The 13,075-nt window shown below is 35.2% G+C and overlaps 1 protein-coding gene across 7 annotated transcripts in view; it reads left to right on the top strand.

The window, feature by feature from the left end:
- The window catches only part of CEP170 (centrosomal protein 170), a 100,573-nt gene that overhangs the window by 46,607 nt on the left and 40,891 nt on the right, over nt 1-13,075 (top strand). For all 7 annotated transcript variants that reach the window (XM_071574919.1, XM_071574912.1, XM_071574904.1 and 4 more), the window contains 2 exons: nt 1,973-2,449; nt 5,017-5,663. In XM_071574919.1, coding sequence (XP_071431020.1) covers nt 1,973-2,449; nt 5,017-5,663 — 1,124 coding nt within the window. The remainder of the gene's footprint in view (nt 1-1,972; nt 2,450-5,016; nt 5,664-13,075) is intronic.

Below are 13,075 nucleotides of genomic sequence, written 5' to 3'. Positions count from 1 at the left end.
TGCAGGAATTGCATGAAATTGTAGACTTGAAACTGAGTAGAACTGTGAGAGATTGGTTCTGTGGCAAGTTACTCTCCTGTTCAGTGACAGTATTTCATATTGTAAGGATCCAGGCTCTAGACTTCATCCTACTAGAGCTTGATCCATTCCAGCTTGTTAGCTCAATGAAATAAATGGAGAGTGATGGTAGTGTACCCAAAATCTAGGAGCTGCAAACTGTGGTTTTTGTTTATTTCTGCACATTTTCTGTATAAGCACAGAAGCTTTTTAAATGACCTTTGCATCAGTAAAATAGATGAATTCTATCTTATGTGTTTGCTGGCATAATTGTTTTCAGGAAGGGTACTGAAGAGGCATTCTGTTACCAGGGAGAGGAGTAGTGAGGTGCAGTTGAAGTGCCTGAAAACTGCCCCACAAACATAAGGTAGCTGATAGTGCAGTGAAAAGCTTCAGCTCAGGGATTTTTAGAATGCAACAGCACAATAATAAAGCCTGTCTGAATTCTGGACATCTTTTGTATTTGCAACAGCTACCATTAGAAAAAATAAATTAAAACAGCTGCATTACCTGTATCAGTTGGTATCCAAACATGGTTATAATAAATACATACTATTTTTGTTTTCACTCCATAACATCATCCTATTTTTAACTTTTCCAGCTATTATTCTTTCACTTAAATAGTATATTTCTCTGTATAAAATTGCCATCCTTTTTTTTTTTTCATTTTTAACCTTTTCCTAGATCCTCACAAGATGGCTGTGTTTGTGAGAAGCATCATAGGTGCATTACACTGTCTTGCATCCTTTACCCCTTAAACTCCTGACTTCAGTATAAATGTTTCTGTTTCTCCCTTATTGCTTAACGGTTTCATAGACAAATACTGTCTCAGCTGATGTAGCGTGGCTATTTTTAGCACCAGAAATCTATTAAGTGCTTATTTCTTTACTTGGAAACCTGAAATGATTTCTTAAACGTCTTAATGTGGTCCGTGATAAATCACATAGGAGTTATTCAGACTTCTTCCAAAGGAATCAAACCTGCCATTGCTGCAAACATTTCAAGCTTGTGTTGCTCTTAGCATGTCCCTACCCTAGATATTTTGGCTGGCTTACTCACTCAGGAAATGCAGCCAGAAGGTGTGTTTTCTTAAAGGCACATTGGTAGCTTTGCTGCAACCACAGGAAGCATTAACCTTCGTTCAGTTCAGCTATACAGTTTAACTTGGAGTTACTACCCTGTGCTTTTTCCACATTCTGCTTTCTTTAGCCAGAGAGAGCACGGCTTGGTAATATTCTGCATGCTTCCAGCTATTGTTTCATTTTCTGTTCATGTGCAAATTATGGAAACAAATAAAATAAGAGCAGATGACAGCAGGATTTAGCTCAATTCTTTGGTTTTATCTTTTTTAGTAATGTGTTTGAATTCCAAAACACTTTCCAGTGCTGATCAGTTTTAAACTTTTCAAGCCAAAATTAATGTTTATTTTCATTAATGTGTGAATTGTTTTTCTGAAGAATTTTACCAAACAAAATTATACTTGCTATCGACTGCAGGAGATGGAAGCCAGACCAGTAGCACTTGTTTTGGAGGCACCTTCATTTGATGTTTTTTCCAATAGTTTGTAATTGCAATAATGATCATCTCAACTATTTCTCCAGTGTGATTTATCTGTTTTCCATGTTCTAATAACTCATCTGACCTTGGCATCTTCAAAAAATATTTGGAGTGTGCTCTGAGTGAGCTTTTTGCTGCTTTATATGCCTTAGAGCTGAAGTTCAAACTGACTTTTCCTTGACACTTTTTATATGTAATTCTGAAATTATTTTTTCAGAACTACCTTGCTCAAATCTTCTCTACAGTCTTACTGCTTATTCCAGAAATTACTCAAGTGGCCTTTACAGGAGTTTGGGAAATTTTTGAAGCACCTGAAATCCCCAAGTGTTATGAAATCTTTTTTTATTTTTCTTACTAGGAGGCAGCACAGAGGCCAAGCAAGCTGAGGAGCAATCTGCATCTGCAAATGAAGAGCTTTATCCTTTCTGTAGGGAGCCAAGTTATTTTGAAATCCCTACTAAAGAATTCCAGCAAGGTTCACAGGTAGCAGAGAGCACTATTCATGAAATTCCAACAAAAGACACCCAAAGCTCCCACGCAGCAGCTGCAGGGCACGCTTCCTTTACCATTGAATTTGATGACAACACACCAGGAAAAGTGAAGATCAAAGACCACGTGACAAAATTCACATCGGAACAGCGTCACAAGTCAAAAAAGGCTTCTTCCTCCAGTGGTCAGGACCTGCCTGGGCTTCAAACCGTGATGATGGCTGCGGAGAGCAAAGTGGCAGATTGGCTAGCACAGAACAATCCGCCTCGGATGATATGGGAACCAACAGAGGAGGATTCCAAAAGTATTAAGAGTGACGTTCCAGTGTATTTGAAGAGACTGAAAGGTAAAGTGAATAATTCCAGCTATACTTATTTCTAAAAGCAACGATTCCTCACCAGCATGCAGTGAGAGGATCCCTGAGCCCTTGTGGAGTTCAGTTGAAATCACAAGTACTCCACATGTGCACATGGATCTGGGCTGGGAAATATTACTGTGGTATTAAGTCTTAAAAAGAATAAACCAAACATTAAATCCTCTTATAGTGACCATAGTAGCTGGAGAAGTTTTAGTCAAGTGGAAAGCATCAGGTATTTAAAACATTGATCTTGAAAAGGAAAAGGAAAAAATGCAAACCTTAGATAAATTCTATGTATTTCACTTTTCCCCATGCATTACTTTATAAAGCTGAATTGCATTTTAGAATCAAAGCTCTGAAGTTCAATTTATGCTTTTGGCAACTTTCAGTATTGTATGTTCAGTGAATATTCATATACCCTAAGAAAACAATTTATGGCAAAGAATACATAATGAAGTTACTCTGCTTAAATGGAACATGTTTGGGAGAGTCAAGTTTGAGTCATGAAATCTAAAGTAAACCAAGAGCTTCAATTTTTATACTAAGCTTGTGGAATATTGTATTTATAAGAGTGCTGCTCTTGAGGAGTTCCAAGTGATTATAAATATTCATTTACTGCAGCCAGTAATATTTCAAATAAAATTAAATCAAATGTTAAATATGATAAGTACACTTTCTTTTGAATGCCAGTGCAGAATAGGGAAGAAAGTAGTTTTGATATCAAATGAAGATTCCAGTGCCATTTGAACTTTTAAAATGAAAACTTCTGAATAACTTTTTCAGGGTTTTCTTATTTTCTGTTTTTAATTTCAGTGGGTTAACCCTGCAATTCCCATTTTCCATGATTCTGCAATGTTAGCGTGTCTAGCTCTTAAACCAGCTGGGACTCAGTACAACATGTTTTATGTTACTCATCAAAAATCTTCCTTTTAAGGCTGATTCTTTCAAGTTAAGCTAAAAATAAAATTCTGAACACAGAAATATATTAATGTGCCAGCATTAAGATAGTCATATGTTATTTCTTCCAGAGGATATTGAAGAACAGAAGTCTTCGATCTTCTTGGTACTGTATTGTATTCATGAGCATTCTTTAAAATATTAGCCATGACACTTTGATAAATAGGAAGGGGCTTTGTTTATAAGCCTTTTCCTGGCAAAGTTCCTTCTCAAAGTCTGATTAGTTTTCATCTGAAAGAGGTGTAAGTTATGGGGTGCATATGGCCATAGTAAATATCTGAATTTTGTAATCTTCTTACAGCTGTTCGTATTCTCACTCATTGCTTGTATTTTTAGGTGGAGTATATACCCGATTACTTTCAAAGTTTGATTTTTTTTAAAAAAACAAAACTTACTAGGTTTTTCTCCTCAGCTTTGTCACACAGTATTCTATACTGAATTCCCACTACTAAAATTATGTTATATGACTTTCATTGTGCTGTTGATGTTTGTTATTATTATTTAGCAGTATATGAACCATCACATAATTTTTGTAGGCACTGTTCAGATAAGTAGAAAACAGAAATGTAAGTTGCTATTTCACCTGGGTTTTCAGTGCTCTTGTTGGGATACGTAAAATTAGCCAATATGTAATTACTGTTTAACTGAATAATAGCTCTGTATCCTAACTATCTGAGCAAGCATTAAAAAAGCTATCATCTTGAGAATAAAAACCATATCAAAATTATACATTCCATATATACATAAGTAAGATTTGATCCAAAGGAGTTCAAAGAAGGTGAAACTGTTCCTTCCCAGGAACTGAGCTAAAACTTAGGAGTGTAGGCACTTTCATTGTACATGAAGTTGCTCTGTGTTAAATGTTACTTATTATGTGCAAGTATCCAGCCTTCCATGCTTACCTTTTCAGGTATCGTTGCAAAATGTTTTTATAGGCATATACATGATTTATTAAATAATCCTTATTCATAGATATGAAAGTAATTTGTGGAATGAATAAGAAAGAACCCTTTTATGTGCATACATCAGATGCTGAGTGGAGTGAAGGATGGAAAAACTCATTGTTCTTCTTGGAAAGAGTAATAAAGAATTCAATTATCAGTAGACATTTCTCATGATAAACTGTTGTAAATGTGGGAGGAATCCAACAATATGAACTCTCGATGTTTTATGTCCACTACCGGAAGGACTGTTTTAAGGTTTTCTTTTACCTCTTAACCTTGCCTAGAATGTGTCAGTAGTCATCTGTAATCAGCTAGCTGTGTAACAAAAGTAATATAATTTGGAAACATACTACATGCTTTTGTATATCACTGGTAAGTATTCACAAATGAAAATATTGGTGATATGAGTAATTCAAATACGCTCCTGTTACTGATCAGCTTCTAGAGTGTTTCTTTGCTAGACTTGTAGCAAAGTTGATTGCCTTTCCAGGAGCTGTACAAAATTTGCAGAGGCAGGTACTGAAAGCTGTTGGAGTCTAAACAGAAATACAGTTTGAAATAATTTCGTTTCTAGTATTCCACTTGGGGCTTTTTGTATATGTTGGGTTTGATGTTTGTTTCGTTGTGCTAGATACTCTTTTTCTTTGCTTTTAGGGAATAAGCATGATGATGGTACACAAAGTGATTCAGAAAATATTAGTGCACACCGGCATTACAGCAAACGGGCAGCCCTTGAAGAGCACTTAAGGCATCATCATGCAGAGGTGAAAAAGTCACACCAGAAAGTCCATTCCCCAGAAAAGCAGCAAGAGCAAGCTGGTTTGAGTCAGACTGCCTTTATGATTGAGTTTTTTGATGAAGACCATCCTCGAAAGAGACGTTCTTACTCTTTTTCTCAGAATGTAGGAGCTCTGTGCACTGAATCTCCATCTCCAACACCTCATGCACGAGCTGAAAAAGTGAAACCTACATCAGGAGAGAAAGCAGTCCCTTCATCTGTGCAAGCCAGCTCATCACATCATAGAGCAGGACATGGTGTTCATGCCAAACTTCTAAAACAAAAATCAGAAGAACCCTCTGCAGCATTACCTGCCTTACAAGCTGCATTGTTAAGGAGTTCGGGGAGCCTTGGCCATAGGCCTAATCAGAATCAGGAGATGGACAAAAAGGTGAAAAGCCAACATATTTCTGCTGCTACTGAAAAGGACAATGAGGATGACCAGAGTGACAAAGGTACTTACACTATTGAGTTGGAAAATCCAAATACTGAAGAAATGGAAGCCCGTAAAATGATTGACAAGGTGAGAAACCTAAAATGTACACTGATGGTAAAGGGTTATGTGATATGTGGGCAGCAGGCTACTATTTATTAAAGCTAAAACACAAGTTTTTAAGCCAGTATATAGGGATAAAATATAGAAATTCGAAAGAGCAGCAGCAGCAGGCATTTGGCTAAAAATTATTCTTGTTTGATACTGCTCTTCTCTTAATTTGGTAGTTCTACTGTGTTTTCGAAAGATTTAACTACTGTAAGGATACTAGGCAACAAAATCATTTGACTTGTATTTTCATGAGGGTTGATAGATTTGAATTTCTATGTCCCTCTGGAAATACTCATCTATTCTTAAAAGCCAATGGTCTCTAAAGTTTTCAGTATATAAATTGGTTTCATCCAAATTAGCATACAGATATAGATTGTAGATGTTTTCTGCACTTACAAAAAGTGTAGCCTTTTTGACTTAAATTCAGGTGTCCCTTATAAAGAATAATTATAAAAATGCTTTCATTTTCTGAATGTGTTTATATGAGAGCCATGTAAATTTCCTAGTTTGGTTACTAGTAACAATAGAAATATAAATTACGATGCCATTTGTATTTGTAGTTAAATAACTCTGTCGTATAACTGCAAGTAACTCTGGACTCAAAAGGAAGATAAGGGTAGGAAAAGCTAAGTTTAACCATTTGGTGTAACATGACCCTTGAAATGCATTTTTTTTCAGTTTGTGTTGTGTTTTCTTAATTAATCCATTGTTGTAGAATGTCTGCATCCAATTCCAGGCTAGTTTTCTGCTAATGTAACAGGAAATTCATCACTTACTTGTGCTGAAGTTATCTAAGGATTCGTTTTGCATGTCTAAGCTTTTTCAGAGCTTAAATACATTCATACGTTTAGAATTAATTTTGGCAAATGTTGAAAATTACTCTTCTCACTAATCTTTTCTCTGGAAAGGAACATAAGAGTAAACCACAAATGCAAGAGTGGTATTACCATGTCAAAAATCAAGATGTGATTAATGCTTCTTGGACTTAAAAATCCAAGAGAGGCATGCAGGAAATCAGAGTTAAAATTGTCTGAAAATAAATAGTAGAAACCCATCAATCTATGTAATTCTAAACAAAGCAGGAAGGGAAACCTTTTGTTGAGCTATATTGTTTCCTTCAAAAGTACTATTTTTGCTTAATTAATGTAGCCTTTAGTATAAAAGATTCTAGGAAATAGCCTTAAAAAACCAGATGCTTGTGTGAGATGATTTTAAAAATCCAAAACAATGCTGGCCTGTTCATTCAGCATCTTGATTTCATTTGGATTGCTAAGGATCTCTTTCTTCCTCTGTTACTCTTTTAGTCTTGAATATAAAAAGGATTTGCATTAGTAGAATAGAAAAGGACACAGTCTTTATTCTCAACCATTTTAAAACCTGAATTTTGAGAAGAGAATGTGATTAAGATGAATTCTTAAAATGAGGTAGACATTTTGAAAGTAAGAGAGAGGTGTAATCACGTCTCTGCAGTGATGACTGTTATGAGGCAAATGTCTACCACTTACCCAAAATGAAAGATTCCAAGAACATTACAAGTTGTGTCTTACACAACTTTCAAATTTGCAAGCATTAAAAAAAAGTAATTATTGTAATGCAAAAAAATAGAATATGTCACGAATAGTTTTCAGTTGTAAACATTAAAAAAAGATGCTAGAAATGTATAGGTGTGTCTTAGTGTTCTTTATAGGTAGAGAATACTTGAAAAATAACAATAATCCTTGCTTTCTGAAAGTCCTTCTCGTGATATTTCTGCATACAGGTGTTCAAATGTCACTTAAATTCAAGTATGAATTGCTTAGTAGGCTTTGATTTAGAAAATAAGCAGATTAGTGACATGGCTCTTTATATACTTGCAGAGCTCTTTTTAAAATTACCACTGAGAGCAATTTCATCAGTGTGTAAAGATGACAAACTGCTCTTACATACCACAAAGACCACCTTGAACCAAGCATACAATATCCTCTACTCCAATAGCTCCAGAAAGCCACAACTCTTTCTAGCAGAATAAGGGTCTTATTGTTGCAGCTAATAGCTAAGTGCAAAATAAAACAAATTCAGGATCTTGACTTGATTTAGAACATGTTTTCAGTGTTACTTTTACCACATAAGTTACAGGAGTAAATGGGACACAATCATAGGGTTTGTTTTCCCGTTATATCCAGCTGTTGTGCTCTTAGATAGGTTCAGTGCTTTCTTTTGTTAACACTTAGCAAGTGCTCTCTATTTAGCTCTGAGTTGTAAATTTTCTATCCATTTTCTTTTTTTGAAATAAATCATATTAGAAAGAAAGTTGTTCTCAGCTGTCATATCATGTTAAAAAATCTTCATGGCCCTCATAAAAGGTAAGTCTGTCAGTGGATGAAAGAATTCAGAATGGTTCTTCTGCAGTTCATCTTCCTTTTTTGTTGATATAAAGAGACCAAATTATCATGCTAATGACTTTCCTTTTTCAATAAAGCCAAGTACTGGCCGTAATACATATTAATAAATGAATGTGCAAAGAATTCTAGATGTGTTTGGAATATTAAATACTTTGAGGCTATTGAAATAAAAAGCAACTCGATGATTTTTTTTGCAAGTTCTTTGAGGGTTTTCATGAAGGGGTCTTTTCTTGTTTATTTTGTGTAGGGTTTTTTATTGTCTTTCTTCTTCAGCCACTTTCATTTGAGGATATTCATAAAGGGAAATATTTTGTGCAGCCTACTATAGCAGACTTAGACTCTTCTACGCATGTGGAGGAAGGGAAGGAATAGAATTGAGGCTACATGTATTTTTCATTTTTCAAGTCCCATCAGCCTAACTAACCAGGAAATCCAGTATGTTACAGCAACTCATATAATATACATATGAAAATATTTGGCTTAGATAAGGTTTTCTTTGGTCACCGAAATTTTTTACTTCAATTATGTTATGTTCAGTTAGATTTCCTGATAAATAATCATTTTTTTCATCAGCAGTGTAATTTCAGATCACAAAATCAACACACTGATTCTAAAGCAGAAGTAAAATTTGAAAAAACGCATAAAAATCAAACCTCAGTCAATCCTTCTGCCGTCTTCAAAAAGACTTACTGTGGCCATTTAATTACTTTCTTTTCCATCCAAAGTCCATATTTTAGATGTTTGAAGTCTTTGTTTATATACATGAACAGGCCCGAATAGGCATGACCTTGTTTTTAATGTGGAGGCTCTCGTCTTGAATTTTATTTGATTATATACTGTGCAGTAAAATCTTTATTGGCACAATCTTGAGAGAAATTCTTCATTCTGCTTTAAAAATTTGGAATAATAATTTTGGAGAGAAAACTTAGTTGGTGTTCACTGTAGACAGCAGGTTTTCCAGTTTTACTTACTGTGTCTTTTTGTTCATGATGATACTTATTTCAGTTTGATTTGACTATTTTTGTGTATGTGCATGTATGGAAATTATTCTGAAAGGTGATTATAATAAAATAGAATCTTCTTTTTGCTTCCAGGTTATGTCTGTTCATACCATATTATAATACTCTGAAATATTTTTTCAAGGAATATCTACTTTTGAATGGTATTTTGTTGTTGCTTTACGTCTTCATAAAACTTCTATACCAGATCTTGTCTTCTCTATTAAAATTTTGTCAATACTCCTGGAGATTGTTTTTGCAATTATAACTCCTTGTTATGGAGTTAACATACATGTTACAGAACTCCTCTTGACAATTTTTTTCAGTATTATAAGTGGAAAAACTACCTGAAAAGCATCAATGGGCAGGGAGTAAGTTAGGAGAAAAAACAATAATCTCAGCATGTCTCAATGACTGTTTAAGGAACCAAGATAGGTATATTGATTTTCAGAAAATGACTTTCAGGTCTCCTGTCTCTTTACAACCTTTGGGTTTAATTGCTTTTACCATTGCTTCAGCAGTTTCTTCTAGAAAGAAATGCTTTTTAGCCCCACAGGGTGTCTTGTCTGCTGAATGGTTGTATTTTATGAGTATAATTCTGAAAAAGCAGTAGAACAGTTGAAGTCTATCAAATCATCTGAGCATATACATTTTGACAAGGGTTCAGGGGATGTTTATAACTTTTTTCTTAGGAGGAGTTTTGTCGTCTCTAAACTTATTGTTTCCTTTTCAATGTGGAATCCTAAAAAAAAATTAATTCTTCACTGTAGAAAACAGGGACAAAATATGTATGCATGTAAATATGTAACTGGCGTCTGTTGAGATGAAGTTCTTAAACTTGGCACGTTGATCCTTTTCATTTGCTTATGGAGCTTTTTTTTATACCAGAGCATCTTGCATCTGATTCTATAACTTCAATATATAGTTAAAATGACATAAACAGCTTCTGTGAAAATCCATGGCTATTCATGAGATATGCCCTGCACAGAAAACAGTCTGTTTGCCTGGGATGGCCAGGATGGCTGCCAAGAACAAGCAAAAGCTATTAAAACTAGACTGCTCAGAAGCAACTTGGTTAAACACAGTTCATGCAGTAGGTAAACACAAAGGGAGCTGAGGGGTTGTACTCTTATTGTGCATTCTGAAAGGTGGGGAAAAGTGTTTGCCTTTTGTCTTTTCAATATGAGCAATAACTCTGACTTTTAACAACCATTTTGCTGTATATTCTGAATGTCTGAATCACCTTTTTTGGAAGAACTATCAGAAGCTCAGTCTAAACACGAAATGCAGCATTGCCAAGATGATCTGCAATATGGATCTGAAGCCTGTTCCATTTCCTTCCTCTCTGGAATCCTCTCTTCCCATCAATCAATCATCTGCTGAGTGTGGCTTATTTACAATTTCTTCTTTTTTCTTAGTACACCCAAACTATGCTGAAATCCTGGTTTTGCTTCCAAAATCATAGCCGTTTCTTTTTAATTTTATTTGTTTCTTGCTGGTCTGAGTGTATTAGTTCACAGCTTGGTTTCTGAAATCTACTTTTGACTTTAGTGACAATTAAGTATACTCATCATCTTCCTTTCCACTAAAAAGTTATGAAGCGTAATTACTATCATAACTTACATTCCCATCACTTTACAATGGCAAATGCCTTTTTTAAAATTGAATCACTTGTTCTTTATTTTGCCATGACCCTTTTGTTAATGCACTGTACAGTGTAGCCCCTTGTTCCTTACCTGTGCTCTCATTTGTTTTATTTTTCTTTAATTGCTCATCTTTAAATTCTGGTTTGTACAATTCTTGTCATTACGTTTTATTCTGTTCCTTTTATGCAGATTTCCTGCACTGAAATTAGTAGCATTTAAATCATCATCCTTTTAAAATATGTTTCCAGATTGTGTTTGCAACTGTTGTTAGATCTGAAAGAATAGAAAAAGAGTTGCTGAAATAATTTTAGTTTTCAAATACTGTCATTAATGAATAGATTCTTAGCTACAGCTCTCTGAATTGCATCTAAAATCCTTAATATTTATTTGTTGGTTTTCTGTAATTTTATTAATATCAGTATTTACTGCATATCCTTAATGTTATGACTACAACAGTAAGACTACTGGGGAAATTTTAGAATCTCAAAATCTTAAAATTGGATAGGATTCTTCAAATTTGTATTTTGGAAAAAGTTTATCCTCCCACTTTGTGTTCATGCTCTTAGAAATGTATTCTAATGCTTTGTGTAGTCAGTATGTATGGAGAACAAGAGAATCCCCATTCCAATACACATAATTTGCTGTAAAACTAAGTGAATGGATCTGTTAAAAATCTCAAATAAGACTTTTTTTTTTCCCATTGATCTCAGTATCTTCAGTAATGATTTGAATAAGGAACTAGGTCTGTCTGTGATCATTTAATACTGAATAATTATAAACCATGGAACAGGTTAAAATTAAAATACAAAGTCCAGACATTATGAACTTTGTAAGCAAGTAAATGAGGTACAACTGGAAAACTGCAAAGTTTATAAAAAGCAAATAAGAAAAACATCAGGTGGGGGTTGTGGGTATGGGAGGTTTTTAGCTAACCCATTGTCTTCCTTTTGATTCAGAAAAATGGTTCCTGTTGCCATTATTTTTTTTCTGACCAGTGTTTATTTTAATTTCTAGAAGATATTCCATATATTGAGAAAGAAAAATGGCTTCTTTGGTTTTAAAGAATCATCACTTTGATAGTTAATCCTAAAGTCATTATGTTGACCTCTAGTATAGCTTATCTATGGTACAAAAAGTATTAATTCATCTACTGGGGAGCAGAGGAGTGATGGGAAGGAGAGCAAACAAGACCAAATTCTGATCATTAAAGCCAGCTTATGTTAGAGTTGTGTTTCAGCTATGGTGAGCCCTGAGTCTTGAGCTGTTTTAACAGGCAGAGTGTGTTTGACCTGCCAAAATAGATTCCTCTGCTTTCTACAAAATTAGCCCTTGCAGAAGGTGGTAAGGCATGTGCTCAGACTTGGTCCTGTAGCTTGTGGCTTCTTCAAAAATATGCCAGTACTACTTGCAATGATTGCATCTTGTTTGTATTGTATTACATAGATTTTGTTATTTATTTTTTGTGGTTGGATAAAGAATTTTAAAAATTGCTGGCCTATATAGATAAAGTTATATTCTCAGTAAGAATATTGGATAAACTCTTGCTGAGAAAAAGTGATGGAATTTATGAATATCCTCATTAGGTTGCAGTTATTTTGCGATCAGTTATTTTGTACTTTGCCTCTTTTTTCAGGCCAAGTTTGCATTCCAGCAAGTAACAGGATGGTGCTTTGGGACTTGCTATAGTTTTAGCCTGCTGTTTCATCCCTTGGTTTTCCTGGTTGCACCACAGAATGTAAATGGAGTGTCCTAGGGGATCTTTGGAGGGTTTACTGTTCACTGTTTTGAAATTCAAAAGTATGTCTCAGGAACTCCCCTTGTGCCTGCTGATTTAGTATATTTGGGGGTCTCTCAAGACTGGCTCTCTGTGCTAGAAGACCCGAGATGCTAAGTTATTATGTAAGATCACTGTTTTTAAGGATCACAGAATCACACACAAACTTGAGAGGACTTTAGGAGACCTCTAGTTCAAACCTGTGCTCTAAGCAGGGTCAGCTTTGATGTTGGGTTGTCCAGGACTTTATTCCTCTGTGTCTACACAGTGTACATGGGCAGAGAGTAGGCAACCTTCCTTGGGTGTTCTCAGAGTGAAAAAGCTTTTCTTTATGTCCTGTCTGAATCTAGCTTGTTCCAACTTAAATGAGTTATTCCTTGTCTCCTGCCATGCACCAATGTGAAGAGCCTGGCTGTCACCTTGGTAGGCTCCTCATGGGTACTCGGGTTGCTGCCAGGGAATGCCGAAACCTTCCCTTCTCCAAACTGATCAAGCCCAGCTTACCCAGACTCTCCCCACAGGTGAAGTGCTCTAGTCTTGTCAACTTGGTGATCTCTGCTGAGCTCCCTTGGTTAGACAGTGTATTTCTTGT

This window comes from Pithys albifrons, chromosome 2 (genome assembly GCF_047495875.1).
Source record: "Pithys albifrons albifrons isolate INPA30051 chromosome 2, PitAlb_v1, whole genome shotgun sequence".
NCBI classification, from domain to species: Eukaryota; Metazoa; Chordata; class Aves; order Passeriformes; family Thamnophilidae; genus Pithys; species Pithys albifrons.
The sequence above is the reverse complement of the archived record's forward strand: the minus strand, read 5'-3'. Positions and strand labels throughout refer to the sequence as shown.